This window comes from Schistocerca americana, chromosome 3, assembly GCF_021461395.2.
Source record: "Schistocerca americana isolate TAMUIC-IGC-003095 chromosome 3, iqSchAmer2.1, whole genome shotgun sequence".
Classification (NCBI taxonomy): Eukaryota; Metazoa; Arthropoda; class Insecta; order Orthoptera; family Acrididae; genus Schistocerca; species Schistocerca americana.
In genome coordinates this window covers 465,053,392-465,075,124 of record NC_060121.1, presented here as the reverse complement: position 1 = coordinate 465,075,124, position 21,733 = coordinate 465,053,392, and the positions used below count along the sequence as shown (strand labels likewise).

General features: G+C 42.1%; 1 protein-coding gene across 1 annotated transcript; it reads right to left on the bottom strand.

The window, feature by feature from the left end:
- Nucleotides 1–634: 634 nt before the first annotated feature.
- On the bottom strand, nucleotides 635–2,484 carry LOC124605090 (peritrophin-1-like). The gene is made up of 2 exons (XM_047136539.1): nucleotides 2,443–2,484; nucleotides 635–956 (listed from the first exon to the last, which is right to left on the bottom strand). The coding sequence occupies exons 1-2, from the start codon at nucleotides 2,447–2,449 to the stop codon at nucleotides 733–735; spliced, it is 231 nt and encodes a 76-aa protein (XP_046992495.1). The 5' UTR covers nucleotides 2,450–2,484; the 3' UTR covers nucleotides 635–732.
- Nucleotides 2,485–21,733: the final 19,249 nt, after the last annotated feature.

Genomic DNA, 21,733 nt, shown 5'->3' with positions numbered 1-21,733 from the left:
TCATTCTGAAATACTGGGTGAATATAGTCTGGGTTTCACGGGTCGCGGGATACGCTTCTTTCTCACACCAACCATAAGGAGTGTATACGTGGTTCCAACTAACACGGTGGTTTATTTCCACACTGTGATACACGTAACAAGTTTTCTTGAAATCTGTCCAGTAGTGTAGGAGGAGATGTGGAACACACACACACACACAAACACACACATACATATCTTTTTTTAAATCTGTGATACACCAAGAAACACAGAAGGAAGCATGGAGGACCGACGTTTAACATCCTGTCAACGACGATATTGTCAGAGCACGACTTTGAACTGGGCGAGAAAGAGAAACATATCTGGCTGCATCCTTACGTAAGGAACGAAAATCGCGATTTGGACAAACCACACAAAATAGGTATAGAGGGAGAGCTACTTCAACCTTCATCCCTCTGATTGAGAGCAAAGTATTTCATCGCTTTCTTCGGTGAAGGTCGTAATAGGCTTTTCAACTCCCATCACTACCTTGTTTCAATCCCCCTCGACTACTCATGAGATTTTGGAATACATTACACTGTAGTAGGATTTTGCAGTATTCTGATTTCATAGTAACAACGAAGAATTTTTGGTTTATTGTCATTTATTCAAAATCAGCTGTTACATTATAGAACATTGTGAAACTTATTGGAGCACGTTTTCATCATCATGCCAAGTAATGTCGAATGGGGACAGCCGATCGTCCGGTGCCTTCTACTTCCTGGACTGGGGCCAGTCGCAGGTGTTGATGTTGGAGTTCCAGACGGTGCCAGTGGGGCAGGCCATGTGGACGGACCTGCCGTTGCTGCACTCGTAGAAGCTGCTGCTGTCGTTCTCGTCAGGGAAGAAGACGGGCGTGGAGCCGTCGTTCTGCGGGCAGGTGGGGGCCGCCGTCACCACGGCTACCAGCACGCACACAGCCAGAAGAGAAGCGAGCACTGGAACAGTAAGAGTGGTAAGTTGTAGACTGTCATCACCATAGGTTGCGTAAGTTTGCAAAGAGAAATCAGTCAACCAATATACAGATAAGGAACTAAATGACTCTGAGTACATAAACAAGTAGCTGTGCTCAAAATTATGGTACAGGGATTGATGAAAGTAAATTTCACAACGGTGAAGTTAAACGTATCACGATCCTATTAACAAAAAAAATGGTTCAAATGGCTCTGAGCACTATGGGACTTAACATCTGAGGTTATCAGTCCCCTAGAACTTAGAACTACTTAAACCTAACTAACCTAACGACACCACACACATCCATGCCCGAGGCAGGATTCGAACCTGCCATCGTAGCAGTCACGCGGTTCCGGACAGAAGCGCCTAGAACCGCACGGCCACCGCGGCCGGCTTCCTATTAACAAGGCAATATTAACTGAGGCGATAGTCATGCAGTTTGCTAATCATCCTAGTATACATCGGATTACATGCTTACATTGCTTTCAGAAATACTGACTACCGACCTGATGATAATATGTCGTAATATTGTCTGAACTCCATAAATTACAGTCAAAAGATGAGAACCAGTTTGGTAATGTTACTTAAAATGACATTTTGCTTTAATGAGACTTTCAGCTCTATTTCCACTCTTTTTCTGCCGTCGTTGTCCCTGTTCACAATTTATTCTTTTTTTTTTTTAGTTTGTCGCGTGATGACTTTCTTATCGCTTTATGAATCGGTTACACTAAATGTAAACCATCGTGTGTATCATCCCATTGAATCAATAATTTAGTTTCTCACTTTTCCTTGTCTCTTAGTTTATGTTGTTTCTATGATGTGATGCTACGATAACTGAACGTGTGCTCAACAACGTCACGTCTTTCGCTGTAATTATTAGTCAATAACGTAAAGCATGTAAGGCATATTGTAAAATAATGCAAATCTACAGCACGACAGTAAGTACCAATAGAAATTTCATTGTGCTAAATCGAGAGAGCTATTATCCTCAATAGCAGGTCTCCACTGTTTGCTAGCATTTTTGAAAAACATTCATTTAACAGTATTGTGATCAGCGCCTTTGTCTTGGTATTCCATCGTAATCTATCCCCATTCTAATGTAATAAATTGGATTATTATCACATATAATCTCACAAGAAGTCTAATGAGTCGCAGACTAGCTGCCACCAACATACTCTTTTTTGTGTGTAATTTTACGAGACAAATATACGTCCCAGACACACTCAAAGGCCACAAAGCACTCACTTGTAATTTACCTATAATTTTATTCGATCATTCTATCTAAGTAAGTATCAGTTGTCCATAGGCAACTGTCTGATAAATATTTCCTACACAGTTCATTTTGGATGTGCTCCTTCTACTAGTGAAAATAGAAGTCTTGCACACACTCAAGTGACAAATACATAAAAAGAAACTATCGTCAGAAGAATAACTCTTTCCCACATACAATACAACAGAATTTCCACTTACCCTTCATGATGGATGAGATGCTACGATGTGCACACACTCGATGTTTCAACAGTCAGAAGATACCCAACAGTGTACTGCTGAGGCTTTATATACAAATTGGAGCAGATAATCTGCCTCATATCAATGTCAATGACACAAAAGGCTGTCGTGTTACAGTACATTAAGGGCGTTTCCAATTACACGATTTAGCTTTCAGAAACTGTCAGAGATAAAGCTGTCACCACGTCCGAAATCATAATTGTGATTACGTGTACTTTATAAAAAAAATTCCTGGCAGCTACTTGCAGCACATTTCGTCAGTCGCGTCAGTACAGGACCACAAAGCACTTCCCAGTTTTCCCGTTTTGTCCGTCTTAAGACAAAATGTTTGTTGTAAGTCTGCAGGCTTTCATGGCCGTTGTCACTGAGGATAAAATCTTCTGTTTTATTAGGCCGCACCATGTTTCTTCTAAAATGATCGAATTTTCAACCCCTCTGCTGGAATCTTCCTCAGAATCGTCTGGTGTCCACTACTGCTAGAACACTGCAGATATGACACCCGCACGAACGTACGCGTTTGCTACACACCATATGGGCGGCGTGGACTGAGTCAGCGACGCAGCACAAGAACATCGTCCGGAGAGGGGTGCCGTAATTACGGTGTCAATGCATAGTTAAGCAGGAAAAGGTAACTCGGATGCAAGACCAGCTATTCAGTACACTGACCTTGCAAAATAGATCAGTCAGAGCACAAAATGGTTCAAATGGCTCTAAGCACTATGGGACTTAACATCTGATGTTATCAGTCCCCCATACTTAGAAGTACATAAACCTAACTAACCTAAGAACATCACACACATCCATGCCCGAGGCAGGATTCGAAACTGCGACCGTAGCACCAGCGCGGTTCCGAACTGAAGAGCCTGGAACCGCTCGGCTACAGCGGCCGCCCAGTCAGAGCACCTGAAGTGTAAACAGTTAGGACATCATGGGGCGTTCAGGACAGCTGATCAAACGGAATAAGTAGTCCAAGTGATACCACCGATGACTCGAATGGTGGCCAGCCTCGCATAAATATTGCTCATTTCCAGTAGAAGTACCGTACTCTGTAGCCGACCAGCCTGCAAGAAGGCCTTTGTCGCTCTACCATCTGCTCATTTAGGTGTGCTCAATCATGTTCTTCTCTCTCTCTCTCTCTCTCACTTTCTCTATTTTATGGGTCATCAGTCTTATGGCTGATTTGATGCGGCCCATAACGAATTCATCTCCTGTGCCAACCTCTTCATTTCAGAGTAGCTCTTGCACACTAGGACCTCATTTCCTCGCTGGGGGTATTCCAATCTCTGTCTTCCCCTACAGTTTTTGCCCTCTAAGTCCCCTTTAGGACCATGGATGTTATTCCCCCTTCTTCTTATCAGCGTTTCTCATATAGTGCTTTGCTCACCGATTCGGCGGAGAAGCTCTTCATTTCTTACCTTATCAATCCACCAAGCTTTCAACATTCTTCTGTAGCACCACATCTCGAACGCTTCTATACTCTTCCTTTCCGATTTTCCCGATTTCCGTGTTTTATTTCTATACAATGCTACGCTCCAAATCTACATTCGCAGAAATTTCTTCCTCAAGGTCTACTTTTCAACCAGTAGAATTCTCTTGGCCTTGAATGCTCTCTTTGCCAGTATTAGTTTGCTTCTTACGTCGCCCTTGCTGCATCCATCATGGCCTATTTTGCTTCCAAGACAGCAGAATTCCGGAACTTCATCTACTTCGTGAGCACCAGTTTTGATAAGTTCCTCTCTCTTCTCATCTCTGCCACCTCTCATTACTTTGTCTTTTTCCACTTTACTCTCAGTCCATATTCTGTACTCGTTGGACTATTCACTCCATTCAGCATATCTTGTAATTTTTCTACTGTTTCACCGCGTACAGAAATGTCATCACCGAATTTATCATTGATATCCTTTCCCGCTCTTTAATCTTGCTTTTATTTTCGTCATTGCTTCTTCGGTGTTAAGACTGAACAGTATGGTGAAAAGCTGCATCCAGTATTATAACATTTTTAATCGGAGCCGGCCGCTGATGGTCGAGCTGTTCTAGGCGCTTCAGTTTGGAAACGCGCGGTCGTTACGGTCGCAGGTTCGAATCCTGCCTCGGGCATGGATGTGTGTGATGTCCTTAGGTTAGTTTGGTTTAAGTAATTCTAAGTTCTAGGGGACTGATGACCTGAGATGTTAAGTCCCATAGTGCTCAGAGCCATTTGCACCATTTTTTTTTTTTTTTTTAATCCGAGCAGTTCTTTCTTGTTCTTCCAGTCTTATTGTTCCCTCTCGGTTCCTGTGCATATTTTATGTTAAGCACCTTTAGGTTACTCGTATTTATATCAGAATTTCGGACCTCATGCATCATTTCATGGTTTCGGACGCTTTTTCTAGAACCACAGATTCTATGAGCGTATCTTGATTTTTCTTCCGTCTTGCTCCATTATCAATTACAAATTACAAACTTCCCCTCTTCTGTCTTTCCTTTCCTAAAGCCAAACTGACCATCATCTAATAGGTTATCAATTTTCTTTTCTATTCTTCTGTATTATTCTTGTCAGCAGCTTGAATGCTTGATATATTAAGCTGATCGTGCGATAATTTTCGCACATATTTGCCCTTGTTGTCTTTGAAATTATGTGGGCGACGTTTATGCGAAGCTTTGACGGTATCTCGCCAGTCTTATAGATTCTAAATACGAACCTGCATAGCCGTTTGGATACCAGCCCCCATCCCACCCCTTCCCAATAATTTTAGGAGTTCCGCTAGAATTGTCTCTATTCCTTTCGCCATTCTTTCTCTCACGTTTTACAGAACTCCTTTAAATTCTTACTCTAATACTGGATTCTCTATGTACTCCATATCGACTCTTATTCCTTCTTCTACCACGTAACCGGATAAGTCCTCCGCCTCATTCAAGCCTTCAACGTACTCTTTCAATCCATTCGGTCTTTCCTCTTCGTTTTATAGTGGTATTCCTATTGGACCCTTAATGTTACCATCCTTACGTTGACTTTTCTGCGTTCTGTGTCAGTCTTATCGATACTCATGTCTTTTTCGACTACTTCAAATATTTCCTGCATCCAATTCGCGTTTGCTGCACTCCACTTGCTATTTATTTCATTCCTATGTGATTTGTGTGGCTGCATTCCACCTTTCCCTGCATATTTTTGTATATCCTCCTTTCGTCGATCACCTAAATTATTTCTTTGGTTACCAAAGGTTTTTTTCGGAGTAACATTCCTTGAATCTATGTCTCATTGTCCAGCGCATGTAATTGCCTTTCTGGAGATGTACACTCCTCGTCAACTGAAGTGCCTACTGTGATAGTCCTTGTGGTGTCACCGCCAGACACCACACTTGCTAGGTGGTAGCTTAAATCGGCCGCTGTCCATTTAGTACATGTCGGACCCGCGTGTCGCCACTGTGAGATCGCAGACCGAGCGCCACCACAAGGCAGGTCTCGAGATACGGAATAGCACTCGCCCCAGTTGTGCGACGACTTTGCTAGCGACTACACTGACGAAGCCTTTCTCTCATTTGCCGAGAGACAGTTAGAATAGCCTTCAGCTAAGTCCATGGCTACGACCTAGCAAGGTGCCATTAACCGTATCTGAAGATAGTCTTATTTGTATTATCCAGAGCGATGTACCACAAGGATGGAATAAAGATAAGTATTCGAGGAGCTGCATACTTTTCTTATTAGAATTCACTACTTATCCTGTTCCAGAATTCACGCCCGTCTGCGTTAGTTAGCGTGCATTTCGGCCTCCTCGATCTACAAGGTGTTGGCACATTTACCAACACATCAGTCCTAATCGCAGTATCCACATTCTTCGTGAACCTCGCAAGCGTCTCATCATTCCTCATCTCTTCAGTCTCCCAATTCCTTTCACACCCACCCTTGTGTACTGTACCCTTACACTTCAGTCTATCTTCCATCTTACTAAATTATGTTCTGACTCTATATCTGCTCTAGGTACGCATTACAATCCAGTATCCGATTTCGGAGTGTCTGGTTACCATCATATAATCCAGCTGGAACGTGGCCGTGTCTCCGGGTATTTCCCATGTATATCTCCTCATCTGGTGAGTCTTAAACAGAGTATCTGTTTTCACCATCTGAGATTTATAGCAGAATTCAATTAGTCTTTTTCTTGTCTTATTCTTACTGCATAGACCATATTGGTACATAATCCTTTCTTTTACTCATCTCCATTTCCGTAATGGTTTTACCGTTCAATGTCCTATTTACCTTCTTTCTTTTCATGTACTGCTTGCGATGTCAGCATGTGTATCTGAAGCAGCGTTGTTTTTTTGCTGTCGAATCTGGTGAGAGAAATCTGTCACTGAACTGTTCACAGTAGCCCACTCGCTGCCCTACTTTAGTATTTCGTGTCGTACTATTTTCTAGTGCTGTTGATATTAGTTTACATTCGTCTGACCAGAAATCCTTTTTTTCTTTCAGATTCACTTTATTGATTCCCACTTTGTATAGATTGAGCATTTGTATTTTGCTTTTCAGATTCTCTAGCTTTTCCATTGCCTTTAAAATTCTTACAATCCATACTCCGACTCAACGAATGTTTCACGTTGGTTGGTGATTCAGTCTTTTACTCGTTTTCATCCTCTTTTCGCATTCCACACCCGCAGATTCGAACTGGGGATTATTGTGGAATCTTTTTCCAAAAAGGAACATCACGACAATATTTTAGCTACATTCCCCATATCGTGTAGGTACACGTTACGTGTTTTTAACGTAGTAGTTTCCATTGTTTTTCCATTGCCTTCTGCATCCTTGTGCCGTTAATCATTGCTGATTATTCTTAACTCAGGAGCGAGAGAGTGCCCCGAACCTCCGTCCTCTCCTCCCCCCCTCCCCCTCTCCAACCACGCCCTCTTTGACAAGGCTGTTGGCAGAATACGAGGGTGACTTCTTGAGTTGGAAGTCTTCGTCCACCATTTGTGATTATTTTTATTCGAAATTTAAGCAGTGATTGGATTAGGACCCTAGATCCGCGACGTTTTGATTACTAGTCGAAGACCCCTAGACCAATCGTCTATAGGACAACAAAGTCTACCCTGGCTTTTTCAACACTGATATCCGTGTCGAGTGCGATGAGATGAACATAGGCACCTTGGATCGGTGGGCTCTGCTACAACTTACACCCTGAGGGTCCCTCATTCCGATCCAGGGACGTGCAGCCGCTCTCCCGACTTCGCGGGGGCGCGCAGACTAGGCTGCCATCTTCTGCTCCTGCGGGCTGCCCACTGCTGCTGGTGGTTGCATTTCCTCTGTGTAGTCTACAGCATGGTCATTCTTGCCTTGGTGCGACACCGATGCCTTCGCCATGAAGCGTATCAGTGCTCTGGATCTCGTTGGGCCATGACATCGCTCGATTAACAGCTTTCCCGACTGTTTGTGTATTATGGTTGTCCCTATTTTTTGTCTTATCATTTGTTGGTTGCACAAAAGCTGAAATCCTGACATTAATTTTTTTCAGGGACAAGCAGCCGAACTGCAGAAAAGCAGTTCCACGTTGGAGTGACAGGCAGGTAGTCAACAAACCCTTAATGAGTGGCCACAAGCCGAATTGATGGAGGAACACGTCACCGAGGAGTATTGTCAGTATTTATTAGTGACCTGAAAGCTGTCACTTAGTTGAATGTACTTGTATACTGCAGAGTTACGATTAATTGGCAATGTGAAAATGTACGTCATATATTATGAGGGATTAAATAAGACACAGGCATCTGAAGAGCTAACAAAGGCGCTTTATCAACATAACAACAAGCAGAAAAGTGTGTGGTTTTTGGGGAACTGCTTAATGGTTTGTCGTAGTAACGGAGTAAGTCTTCTGAATTTTTTTGGACAGAGTTAGAAAGTTAGTTCTCAGACCTATGATTAACGAAAAAAGGAAGCAGACAGAATTATTCTTCAGGAGTCAGAGAACAGGAAGCTTGATGTATTTTTAAGGGATATGGTAAGAATGGAAAACCCAAGGAACTTAGCAGCCGCTGTCATGGTTGGGACTGCAACTTGAATAGTTCGATATTGCGACTCTAGTATACAATAAACGAAGTGTGTTTTCCTCCGCGGTGAAAAGCTATAGATGTCGGTGTCTGGGTAACATTAAGTATAAATGTCGCCACCTGTAGTGTTATGGATGCTCGGAAGAGGACATCAGGCTCGAGAACGTCTGTCTTCTTCCACTCTCTGTCTTCTCCTACAGTTTCTACCCTCTACAGATATTCTTTAGTACCATGTTCTTTTCTTCTCTGATTCTGTAGAGGCTCTCCGCATTCCTTATATTATCAGTCCATACAATTTTCAACATTCTCCTGTAGCAGCAGATCTCAAACTCTTCTATTCTCTTCTGTTCCCATTCTCTCACTGTCCATGATTCACATACAGTGTTGTGCCCGAAACATATACTCTCAGAAATTTCTCAGGAATTCACATCATAAAGTAAAGAGAGTAAAAGGAAAGATAATACTAGTGAATGTGGGCACTGACCTACCGAGTGAGATGTTATGTATCGTGGAATCATTTGCAATCATATTTCTTGGGTAGAGAAGCTAAGTATGCCTAAAAGACATGAATGGAAATTATATGGTATCAATATTGTGGGCAACATTGGCACTCTCCAGGTGAGACTGCCAAAGGGTCTACAGTTTGTCAGCTTGGATAATAGGGATTAGGATGATCTACACTGGTCAGATGGACACTCCCACAAGCAAACTGCCAATGCATCTTCACTACGTGAAAAGGTGAAGCATTTAGAGGGAAGAGGTAAAAGGTCAATGGAAGTTTTGCTCTACGATTCATACATCTGCTTAATCACGGTGAGCCATTACCAGCAACATCAACAATTCAGCATAGATTACCGTTGGGTAACAGTGCTCCAGTGTACAAGAAACTGTATTAAACTCCTAAACACCTTCACCAATAACGGAAGAATTTATCTATCAACAGTTGGCTGATGACATTATTAAAGAAAGTGAAAGCCCGTGGGAGACAGCCGTAGTAATTCTTCCCAAAAACCCATTGTATAGTAAAAGAAAGCATTTTTATCTATTTTTTGTGACTACGTATAATTGAACTCAAGAAATGTTACCAGTGCTTATCTTTTACCCAATTTAATAGGTTGGTGCAAATATTTTTCTGCAGTGGACTTAAAAGACTACATTTACTGTTTTCATGGGACATTTTAATAGCATTGGATGCCGTTTAGTCTCAAGAATGCCCCAGCAATTTTCCAATGGCTGCTAGATGGAATGCTCAGATGACTGAAAAAGGAAACAGTGTATGGGTTATCTTGATGATGAGAAAAATTATGTTTTATAAGCATATGGAAGAGCACGAGCAAATGAAAGGGTACAGTACTACCCGACATAGAAAAAATTTGCCTCATTGGGTGCAGTAATACCCGTTGTAAAACAACAGACTTCGTTGTTCTTTTCAGAACAGTGGTTTTATGGTAACACAATTTTATTCAATACACCGAAACCGGATATCTATAAGTGCACTTCCTTCAAAAATAGATCCCTATATCCAGTTTTGTGATGTTTGAGAAATGACTGAGTGGTTTGTTGTCTGCTGACCACAGATAGTGGATGTAGAATCTGTAATTATCTTTGAGACAGTCCTCTAGTCACCTTTGGAGAAAGAAAGTATTCGAGAGCACTGGAGGGCATGGAGAGTGGCTGACCAATACGGTAACAGGATCTTTCCCCACCTCTGAGGAAGCGGGAGATGGCGTGGTGATCGGTCATGTTCTGGCACTCTGTCGGTGGTTCCTGAAGTTGAAACACCGATTCTGGATGTCCTCCGTAAAACTAAAGTATATGGGAAAGTAATGCATGTGGAATCTTTTAAGAATAGCTAGAAATAATGATTTCCCTTTTCAGTATTTCGACGTCAACTAAACTGTTTGGTTTGAGATTCATGTAAAGGTAGGCAGGTGAAACACATGGGGAACTTAGGATTATTTGGTAGTGACGAACGGTCACAATGAAACCACGTGTGGTAATTTTAAGTTGAGATTCTTGCGTGTGGTAATTTTAAGCTGAGATACTTGCGTGTGTAAATTTAAGCTGAGAATAATTAAGAATTGCGTGTGCAGAATCTGAATTAGGAACAAGCACATCCACATGGTTAGTACTGACTTTGTCTCAGTCTGACTAAGAGACAATGGAAAACAGAAGTGGTTGTGCAGACTTTCAGTTGACAATCCGTGTGTGAGGTAATTAAGTAATTATGATACCAAAATTACTGGTATTACTTACTTTCGTGTGAAGCAAGTTAGAAATTTGGATACTGTGAGAGAGAGAAAGGAGCGTTAGCCCTCTGCCCAGCAACGAAATGAATGTTACATTGCAGTGGGAGATGAGCATAAGTCCTCCAGAGTACGTGGTAGGTCCATGGGAAAGGTTAATTGTGAAATGTAATCCGAAGGTCTGTGACTTGTTAACCTGGGTTGAAATTTTGTTGTGCAGAAGATTTGATACGTACTGGCTAAAGTCGGTTGTTCTGTTTTATTTACATGTTTAATCTGTGTAATTTGAATGTGGTGACTTAGTTACAAGTACTGCACCAAAAAGCAAGAATTTTCTTTGAATAGCCTGACCGCTAGTAAATTCTCTAGGTTATTAATGAATGAGCTTATGGGAGCGAGAGAGAGAGAGGCAGTCGATATCTGTACCAATCCAGAAAGTGCACTACAGTAATAAGGAAAATCATTAAGAGACCATAGGATATTGAAATGCGTACCTAATATCATGCCCACTGGGCAGAGAATTCCTCGTTTCCTCTTATGTTTAAATGTATTGAAGGAAATTTTGTATCATTGCGGTGGTAGAATCTCAGAATATAAAAGAGGAGATATGAAACAAAATAGTGGTCATGATCTTCCAGTAGAGGGTAGCCATTTTGTTCAGACAATTTTTTACCATAAGCTCCCTATTACTAGAATACCCAAGCTCTGATTAAAATGAATGCAATAGAGTGGAAATGTGGTCTTGTTCAACTGGAATGAGTCCATCAGAAATGTTTACAGACAGTTATCTGCGCTTGTTGTGTAGAACTACAAAGTGTACATCATGCATGGTGGCACTTACCGCATTCAAATATGAATTACTGGAGGAAGCACATGACAATTTTTACCAGGTCTTGTAGGTCAGGGAACTCTTCATCGACGAGTAGTGGAAAAAATTTGATGAAAAATAAGGAGACAGGAGGTTTTACGAAATGTCAAAAATTGTGTACCTTTGCACAATGTGCCGACCTCAGTCACGAAAGAGGGTGGTTGCAAAAGTTCCCAGAAGCTGCTACATATTTTGAAATGGTGAGAAAGGACATCCTAGATCTGTTGAACAGGACACGAATGGTTAGGTGCTATATGTTCACTATGAGAGGTCTTTTTTCACGTTTCCGTGGTGGCCGAGCGTTTCTAGGCGCTTCAGTCTGGAACCGCGCAACCGCTACGGTCATAGGTTCGAATCCTGCCTCGGGCATAGATGTGTGTGATGTCCATAGGTTAAGTTAGGTTTAAGTAGTTCTAAGTTCTAGGGGACCTCGGATGTTAAGTCCCATAGTGCTCAGAGCCATTTGACCATTTTTTTCACGTTTTGTCCCAACGGTTGTAATCCTGATTCAATAGGCACATGCAGGCTACAGTGAAAAGTTGGCTTCTGAAGTGTAGCATTTTCCACATGGGCTCATGGCTCCAATTTTATGCCCGCTCTGATGAAACAGTTACACCAACTGCTATGCATTTGGAAGCACAGGATCAGACCTCAACCCAATGGAGAACAGACTGTGTTAGGTTATTGTGTAAACAACCATCGCCTTCCCCTATACTGAGTTGAAACAAATCATGGGATAGCGATATGCACATACAAGGCGGCGCAAGAGTCACTGGACAATTGCGTAAAAGAAAACAAAAGTAACAGCAAGATGTAATGCAGTGGGAAGTCTTAACCCATTAAGTTGTCATTACCAAATGGTGAAAATTTCGCCTTGTCAAACTGGTATCAATACAATGGCAACCAAAACAAACACAGTAATCAAACTAGCGAATTTTTGAAATAGTGATCTGCGAGACGTGTTTACAGCTCTAGTTTTCCGAATTCTCACGACGATAACGAAAGAAGCTAACACTTTCAAGTTAAAAACGCTTTATTAAAGTGGTGTTCCTCCAGTTGTTAATGAATGAGAAAGACATTTTAGATCAAAAAGTCTACAGCATACGAGATAGATTTGAAGACTGTGGATTTGTTGTGGATGCACCAAGATTTGGCCGCACAACAACAGTCACAACTGAGGAAAATGAATTGTGGTTATGTTTAGCTGTGACCCAAAGTCAGCGAAAATCAACCACACGGTTAACAACTGAGCTGGTTACGAAGGTCAGTGCAAAGAATGTTACACATGTGAGGTTTAGAGTTTACATTCCACGTTTACGACATGGGTTACTTGAAGATGATTCAGATCGACGTCTTCAGATTTATGAATTGATGCTTGACTAACAGAAACATGACCCTAACCTATTCAGTAAAACTGTGTGGTCTAAGGAGTGTAAGTTAAGAGGGCAAGTTAACAAACATTACTGGACTTACTGGCATACTGACAATCAAAATATTTTCTTCGAACAACCACTAAATCAACCTGGTGTGAGTGCTTGGGAGGCAGTATCTTCGTATGGGTTACTTGAACCACATTTTTTGAAGGAATGGTGACACGAGACAGGTCTAACTATATGGACATGCTTCAGAATCATGTGGTGCCACGGCTAACGACGTGTGCTGGAAACATTCAAGAAATTTACTTTCAACACGGTGGTGCTCCACCACATTATTCCACTGCTGCTCGAGATTATGCAAAGGAAACTTTCCAAAGAAAAGTGATTGCTATCACGTTCACGGGATATCACGCCTATGATTCTTTCCTATGGGGTGTCGTCAAGGACTCTGTTTATTCTCAAAAGCCTCAAACCATTGTTGAACTACAGGACTACATATACGACGCATTTGGACAGTGATACCACACTATGCCATAAAATATGTAACAGTATTCCAAAAAGATTTGAAAGACGTATTAATGAAGATATAAATTATGCGTCATTCGGAAGTTAGATCTGAGAGCTGGAGAGATCAGGAGGGATTGAATAAGAGTCTCTAACCGTTCTTTCCACTAACCTGTCGACTTCTAAACTTGTGTCCCCAGCGCAGAAGACAGCTCGTCGGTCGAGGGATCTTCTTCGGCGGAGGCTGCTATGCTGTCATCTCGAACCTGTGATTGTGCTTTTTATGGTATGCCACTTGCTTAGGTTAGTCTATGTATCTACGGTGGGAAAGATCTGCAGTACCGACAATGATGGTAGGCGCTACTTCTCATTAATGTATCATGTTTGGTTATTATTTAAATATTCATACATTTTACACTATCTTTTACAACACTCGACATAGCTTTCTTAATTGTATGGTAACTTTTCTATCCAACTACCGATATAGAGTATGACCCGAAGATGTCGAAGCAGTTCGGTTGCAATATCGTTGCTCTCATGTTTCTCAAAACTAGCGAAATTTAATAAAAAAAAAGGATAGACTTGTAGGGTAATCATGAGAGATCGTCATAAAAAGCTGGGTTAAATACAATGAAACGTATATCAATAATTAATAAGAGAAGTTAGGTGTTTTGGTGCCTAGCACCCGAATGTGCCAACCAATCGGGAGCAAGTTCAGTGCAATTGGCGGCCTCTCCCACGGGACTGGTACATACTGTACCATCTGTCGCTTGTATCTCACTCTACTTTTGTACCACATGCTACTTCGCTTGTATCGAACTGCATCAAGGCGAGCCTCTAACAAAGTAAAATACTGGCGGCCACAGTCAGCAATATCACACAGAAAACAGTTTTAAAATAAAAAATTATTGTAAGTATTGTTTGTATTTGCAATGAAACTTAAATTCAGTTTTTTGTTTAAATCAGTGCCCAGTGTCCAGTAACTTCTGTGCCACCCTGTATACAGTGGTGGTACTGCGGGCATAAGGTGTAAACGGGCAGTGCATTGACGGAGGTCATTTGTATTCAGGGGATTCATGTTAAAAGATTTCCGACGTGTTGATGGACACACGACGGGAATTAAAAAACCCTGACTGAAGAATTGTAGTTAGAGCTAAACGCATGGGGTATTCCATTTCTGAAATCGTTGTTGTTGTTGTTGTTGTTGTGATCTTCAGTCCTGAGACTGGTTTGATGCAGCTCTCCATGCTACTCTATCCTGTGCAAGCTTCTTCATCTCCCAGTACCTACTGCAACCTACATCCTTCTGAATCTGCTTAGTGTATTCATCTCTTGGTCTCCCTCTACGATTTTTACCCTCCACGCTGCGTTCCAATACCAAACTGGTGAACCCTTGATGCCTCAGAACATGTCCTACCAACCGGTCCCTTCTTTTGGTCAAGTTGTGCCACAAACTCCTCTTCTCCCCAATTCTATTCAATACCTCCTCATTAGTTATGTGATCTACCCATCTAATCTTCAGCATTCTTCTGTAGCACCACATTTCGAAAGCTTCTATTCTCTTTTTGTCCAAACTATTTATCGTCCATGTTTAACTTCCATACATGGCTACACTCCATACAAATACTTTCAGGAACGACTTCCAGACACTTAAATCTATACTCGATGTTAACAAATATCTCTTCTTCAGAAACGCTTTCCTTGCCATTGCCAGTCTACATTTTATATCCTCTCTACTTCGACCATCATCAGTTATTTTGCTTCCCCCAAATAACAAAACTCCTTTACTACTTTAAGTGTCTCATTTCCTAATCTAATTCCCTCAGCATCACCCGACTTAATTAGACTACATTCCATTATCCTCGTTTTGCTTTTGTTGATATTCATCTTATATCCTCCTTTCAAGACACTATCCATTCCGTTCAACTGCTTTTCCAAGTCCTTTGCTGTCTCTGACAGAATTACAATGTCATCGGCGAACCTCAAAGTTATTATTTCTTCTCCATGGATTTTAATACCTACTCCGAATTTTTCTTTTGTTTCCTTTATTGCTTGCTCAATAGAGAGACTGAATAACATCGGGGAGAGGCTACAACTCTGTCTCACTCCCTTCCCAACCACTGCTTCCCTTTCATACCCCTCGACTCTTATAACTGCCATCCGATTTCTGTACAAATTGTAAATAGCCTTTCGCTCCCTGTATTTTACTACTGCCACCTTCAGAATTTGAAAGAGAGTATTCCAGTCAACATTGTCAAAAGCTTTCTCTAAGTCTACAAATGCTAGAAACGTAGGTTTGCCTTTCCTTAATCTAGCTTCTAAGATAAGTCGTAGGGTCAGTATTGCCTGACGTGTTCCGATATTTCTACGGAATGCAAACTGATCTTCCCCGAGGTCGGCTTCTACTAGTTTTTCCATTCGTATGTAAAGAATTCGCGGTAGTATTTTGCAGCCGTGACTTATCAAACTGATAGTTCGGTAATTTTTACATCCGTCAACACCTGCCTTCTTTGGGATTGGAATTATTACATTCTTCTTGAAGTCTGAGGGTATTTCGCCTGACTCATACATCTTGCTCACCAGATGGTAGAGTTTTGTCAGGACTGGCTCTCCCAAGGCCGTCAGTAGTTCTAATGGAATGTTGTCTACTCCCGGAGCTTTGTTTCGACTCAGGTCTTTCAGTGCTCTGTCAAACTCTTCACGCAGTATCATATCTCCCATTTCATCTTCATCTACATCCTCTTCCATTTCCATAATATTGTCCTCAAGTACATCGACCTTGTATAGACCCTCTATGTACTCCTTCCACCTTCTGCTTTCACTCCTCTGCTTAGAACTGGGTTTCCATCTGAGCTCTTGACATTCATACAAGTGGTTCTCTTTTCTCCAAAGATCCCTTTAATTTTCCTGTAGGCAGTATCTATCTTACCTCTAGTGAGATAAGCCTCTACAACCTTACATTTGTCCTCTAGCCATCCCTGCTTAGCCATTTTGCACTTCCTGTCGATCTCATTTTTGAGACGTTTGTGTTCCTTTTTGCCTGCTTCATTTACTGCATTTTTATATTTTCTCCTTTCATCAATTAAATTCAATATTTCTTCTGTTACGCAAGGATTTCTACTAGCCCTCGTCTTTTCACCTACTTGATCCTCTGCTGCCTTCACTACTTCATCCCTCAAAGCTACCCATTCTTCTTCTGTTCTATTTCTTTCCCCCATTCTTGTCAATTGTTCCCTTATGCTCTCCCTGAAACTCTGTACAACCTCTGGTTTAGTCAGTTTATCCAGGTCCCATCTCCTTAAATTCCCACCTTTTTGCAGTTTCTTCAGTTTTAATCCACAGTTCATAACCAATGGATTGTAGTCAGAGTCCACATCTGCCCCTGGAAATGTCTTAGAATTTAAAATCTGGTTCCTAAATCTCTTATATAATCTCTCTGAAACCTGCCAGTATCTCCAGCCTTCTTCCATGTATACAATCATCTTTTATGATTCTTGAACCAAGTGTTAGCTATAATTAAGTTGTGCTCTGTGCAAAATTCTACCAGGCGGCTTCCTCTTTCATTACTTACCCCCAATCCATATTCACCTACTACGTTTCCTTCTCTCCCTTTTCCTACTGACGAATTCCAGTCACCCATGACTATTAAATTTTCGTCTCCCTTCACTATCTGAATAATTTCTTTTATTTCATCATACATTTCTTCAATTTCTTCGTCATCTGCAGAGTTAGTAGGCACATAAATTTGTACTACTGTGGTAGGCGTGGGCTTCGTATCTATCTTGGCCACAATAATGCGTTCACTATGCTGTTTGTAGTAGCTTACCCGCATTCCTATTTTCCTATTCATTATTAAACCTACTCCTGCATTAACCCTATTTGATTTTGTGCTTATAACCCTGTATTCACCTGACCAGAAGTCTTGTTCCTCCTGCCACCGAACTTCACTGATTCCCACTATATCTAACTTTAACCTATCCATTTCCCTTTTTAAATTTTCTAACCTCCCTGCTCGATTAAGGGATCTGACATTCCACGCTCCGATCCGTAGAACGCCAGTTTTCTTTCTCCTGATAACGACATCCTCTTTAGTAGTCCCCGCCCGGAGATCCGAATGGGGGACTATTTTACCTCCGGAATGTTTTACCCAAGAGGACGCCATCGTCATTTAACCATACAGTAAAGCTGCATGCCCTCGGGAAAAATTACGCCAGTAGTTTCCTCTTGCTTTCAGCCGTTCGCACTACTAGCACAGCAAGGCTGTTTTGGTTAGTGTTACAAGGCCAGACCAGTCAATCGTCCAGACTGTTGCCCCTGCAACTACTGAAAAGGCTGCTGCCCCTCTTCAGGAACCACACGTTTGTGTGGCCTCTCAACAGGTACCCCTCCGTTGCGTTTGCACCTACGGTACGGCTATCTGTATCGCTGAGGCACGCAAGCCTCCCCACTAACGGCAAGGTCCATGGTTCATGGGGGGATATCGTTAGGGAATTCATAATTCTACAATCCACAGAGTCAAGAGTGTGCCGAGATTACCCAATTTCAGGCATTATCTCTCACCGAGGACAACGCAGTGACCAACGGCCTTCGCTTGACGAACGAGAGCAGTGGCGTTTGCGTAGAGTTGTCAGTGGTAACAGATAAGTAACACTGCATGAAATAACCGCATAAATCAATGAGAGGCATACGTCGATCGTATTCGTCAGGACAGTGCGGCGAAATTTGGCTTTAATAAGCTATGGCAGCAGATGGTCGATGCGAGCGCCTTTGCTAATTGCACGAGGTCACCTGCAGTGCCTCTCCTGGATTATCTGTTGGATCCTAGACGCCTGGAAAACAGTGCCCTGGTCAGATGAATCCCGATTTCAGTTGGTAATAGCTGGTGGTAGGATACGAATGTGGTACAGATATCACGACACCATGGACCCAAGTTGTCAACAAGACACTGTGCAGGCTGGTGGTGGCTCCATAATGGTGTGGGCTGTTTGCTTGGAACGGACTGGATCCTGGTTACGTTAGGCTGATTGGAGACAATTTGTAGCCATTCATGGACTTCTTGTTCCCAAACAACGAAGGCATTTTTGTGGATGCCAATGCACCATGACACTACGTCACAATTGGTCACGATTGGTTTGAGGAACCTTCTCGGCAATTAGAGCGAATGATTTGGCCACCCAGATAGCCCGACATGAATCACATCGAATATCTGTGGGAAATAATCGAGAGGGCATTTCTTGCAGAAAATCCTGCATCGGCAACACTTTAGTAGTTATGGACGCCTATAGAAGCAGCAGGGCTCAATATTTCTGTACGTATTTCCAGCGACATGTTGCATCCACGCCACGTCGATCCGCAGCATAACGCTGAGCAGAAGCAGATACCCCATGACCTTTGTACACTGAGGTGACGTCATGTCGGCACATAACTCTAAAGAACTTAGTGGCTTTGCGGTTTGCCATAAACAGTAATATACAGTACGAAGATGTCCACACATTCTGAGGTAGTTAAGCCGAGACTCGGAGAAAACAAGGGCACAGTGAAGAAGTTTATAAAAGAATTACAGGTTGCGAGGCAAAATACGAAAAAATAAAATACTACATCACCTGAGTGTCAGGAACTGATTGTATGGTGTATTGGTAAGTGAGGCAATGAAGATTTGCTAACAAATCACTATGCATCTATGGGAGAACAAAGATATCTCTGGCCTGATATAAAGGACCAAAAAATGGTTCAAATGGCTCTGAGCACTATGGGACTTAACTGCTGAGGTCATCAGTCCCCTAGAACCTAGAACTACTTAAACTTAACTAACCTAAGGGCATTACCCACATCCATGCCCGAGGCAGGATTCGAACCTGCGACCGTAGCGGTCACGCGGTTCCAGACTGTAGCGCCTAGAACCGCTCGGCCACCCTGGCCGGCTATAAAGGACCATATCAGGGCACATAGATGTCATCATCTGCCACTGCCATGTCGCAAACGTCAACAGAAGATTCATTGTGCATATCGGACATATTAAGTCTCTTAAAGGAGGTTAGGCACCGCGATTTCCTCCCCTGTACCAACCTCTTCATCTCAGAGTAGCACTTGTAACCTACGTGCTCAGTTATTTCCTGGATGTACTCCCATCTCGTCCTTCCTCTACAGTTTTTGCCCTCTGCAGCTCCCTCTAATACCATGGAAGTCATTCCCTGATGTCTTAACCGATTTGCTGTCATCCTGCCCCTTCTCCATGTCAGTGTTTTCCACATATTCCTTTCCTCTCCGATTCCGCGCAAAACTTCCTCTTCTGTATCTTATCTGTCTACCTAATTTTCAACATTCTCTAGCACCACAACTCGAATGCATTGATTCTCTTCTCTTCCGGTTTCCGCACGATCCATATTTCACTACCATACAGTGCTGTGCTCCAAACGTTCATTCTCAGGAACTTCTGCCTCAAATTAAGGACTATGTTTGATACTAGTATACTTCTCTTTGCCAGGAATGCCCTTTCTGCCATTGCTAGTCTACTATTGATATCCTTCTTGCTCCGTACGTCTTTGGTTATTTTTCTGCCTAGGTTGCACACTATTCCCATGGCTGCTACTTCTCATTACCATCGTCTTTCTTCGATTTACTCTCAATCCATCTTCTGTACTCATTAGACTGTTCATTCCATTCAGCAGATCATATAAATATTCTTCACATTCACGCATGATAGCAATATCGTCACCGAATCCTATCCTTTCACCTTGAATTTTAATTCTGCTCTGAACCTTTGTTTTATTTCCATCATTTCTTCTTTGATGTACAGACTAAAGAATTGGGGCGAAAGACTAAACCCCTGTCTGACACACTTTTCAATTGAAGCACTTCGATCTTGATCGTCAACTATTATTATTCCCTGTTGGCTCTTGTACGTATTGTATATTACCCGTCTCTCACTACAACTTACCCCTATTATTCTTAGAATATCGAAAATATTGCGCCATTTTACGTTGGCGAACGCTTTAGCCAGTTCGACAAAGCCTATGAACGCATCTTCAATTTTTCTTTAGTCTTGCTTCCATTATCAATCCCAACGTCAGAATTGCCTCTCTGGTGTCTTTACCTTTCCTAAAACCAAACTGATCGTCATCTAACGCAATCTCAATGTTCTTTTCCATTTTTCCGTATGTTATTCTTATCAACAGCTTGGATGCACGAGCTGTTAAACTGACTGTGCGATAACACTCGCACTTGTAAGCTCTTGCCGTCTTCGGAATTGTGTGGATGATGTTTTTCCGAAAGTCCAATGGTAGGTCGCCAGAATCATACATTCTACACACCAACGTAAACAGCCGTTTTGTCGCCACTTCCCCAGTAGTTTTAAAAATTCGCCGCACGGAGTGGCCGCGCGGTTTGAGGCGCCATGTCACGGATTGCGCGGCCCCTCCCACCAGAGGTTCGAGTCCTCCCTCGGGCATGGGTGTGTGTATGCTGTTCTTAGCATAAGCTAGTTTAAATTCGATTAAGTGGTGTGTAAGTCCAGGGACCGATGACCTCAGTAGTTTGGTCCCTTAGGAATTCACACACATTTGAACATTTTAGAAATTCTTCTATGTTATTTCATCTTAAGTCCTCCAAAGCTGTCTTAAATTATGATTACAATACTGGATTTCCTATCTCTTCTTAATCGATTCATGTTTCTTCTTCTACCACATCAAACAAATATAAGCCTTCAACGTACTTTTTCCACCTATCAGTTCTCTCCTCTGCATTTAACTGTGGCATTCCCGTTCCACTCTTACTGTTACCATCCTTGCTTTTAACTTCATCGAAGGTTGTTTTGGCGTTCCCATATGCTTAGGCAGTCCTTACGACAATCATTTATTTTCCGATTTCTTCGAATTTTTCGTGCTGTCATTTTGTCTTAGTTTCCCTACACTTCCTGTTTATTTCATTCCTCGGATACCCGTGTTTCCGTACTCCTGAATTTCCCTGAACAATTTCTACTTCCTTCTTTCATCCATCAGCTGAAGTATTTCTTCCGTTAGCCATGATTTCTTCGCAATTACCTTACTTCTACGTATGTTATTCCATATTCTGTGATTGCCCTTTTTAGAGATGTCCATTCCTCTTCAACTGTACTACCTACTCAACTATTCTTTATTGCTGTATCTACAGCCTTAGAAAACTTCAAGCGAATCTTGTCATTCCTTAGTATTTGTATACACCACTTCTTTAAAAAGTGGCTCTGAGCACTATGGGACTCAACTTCTCAGG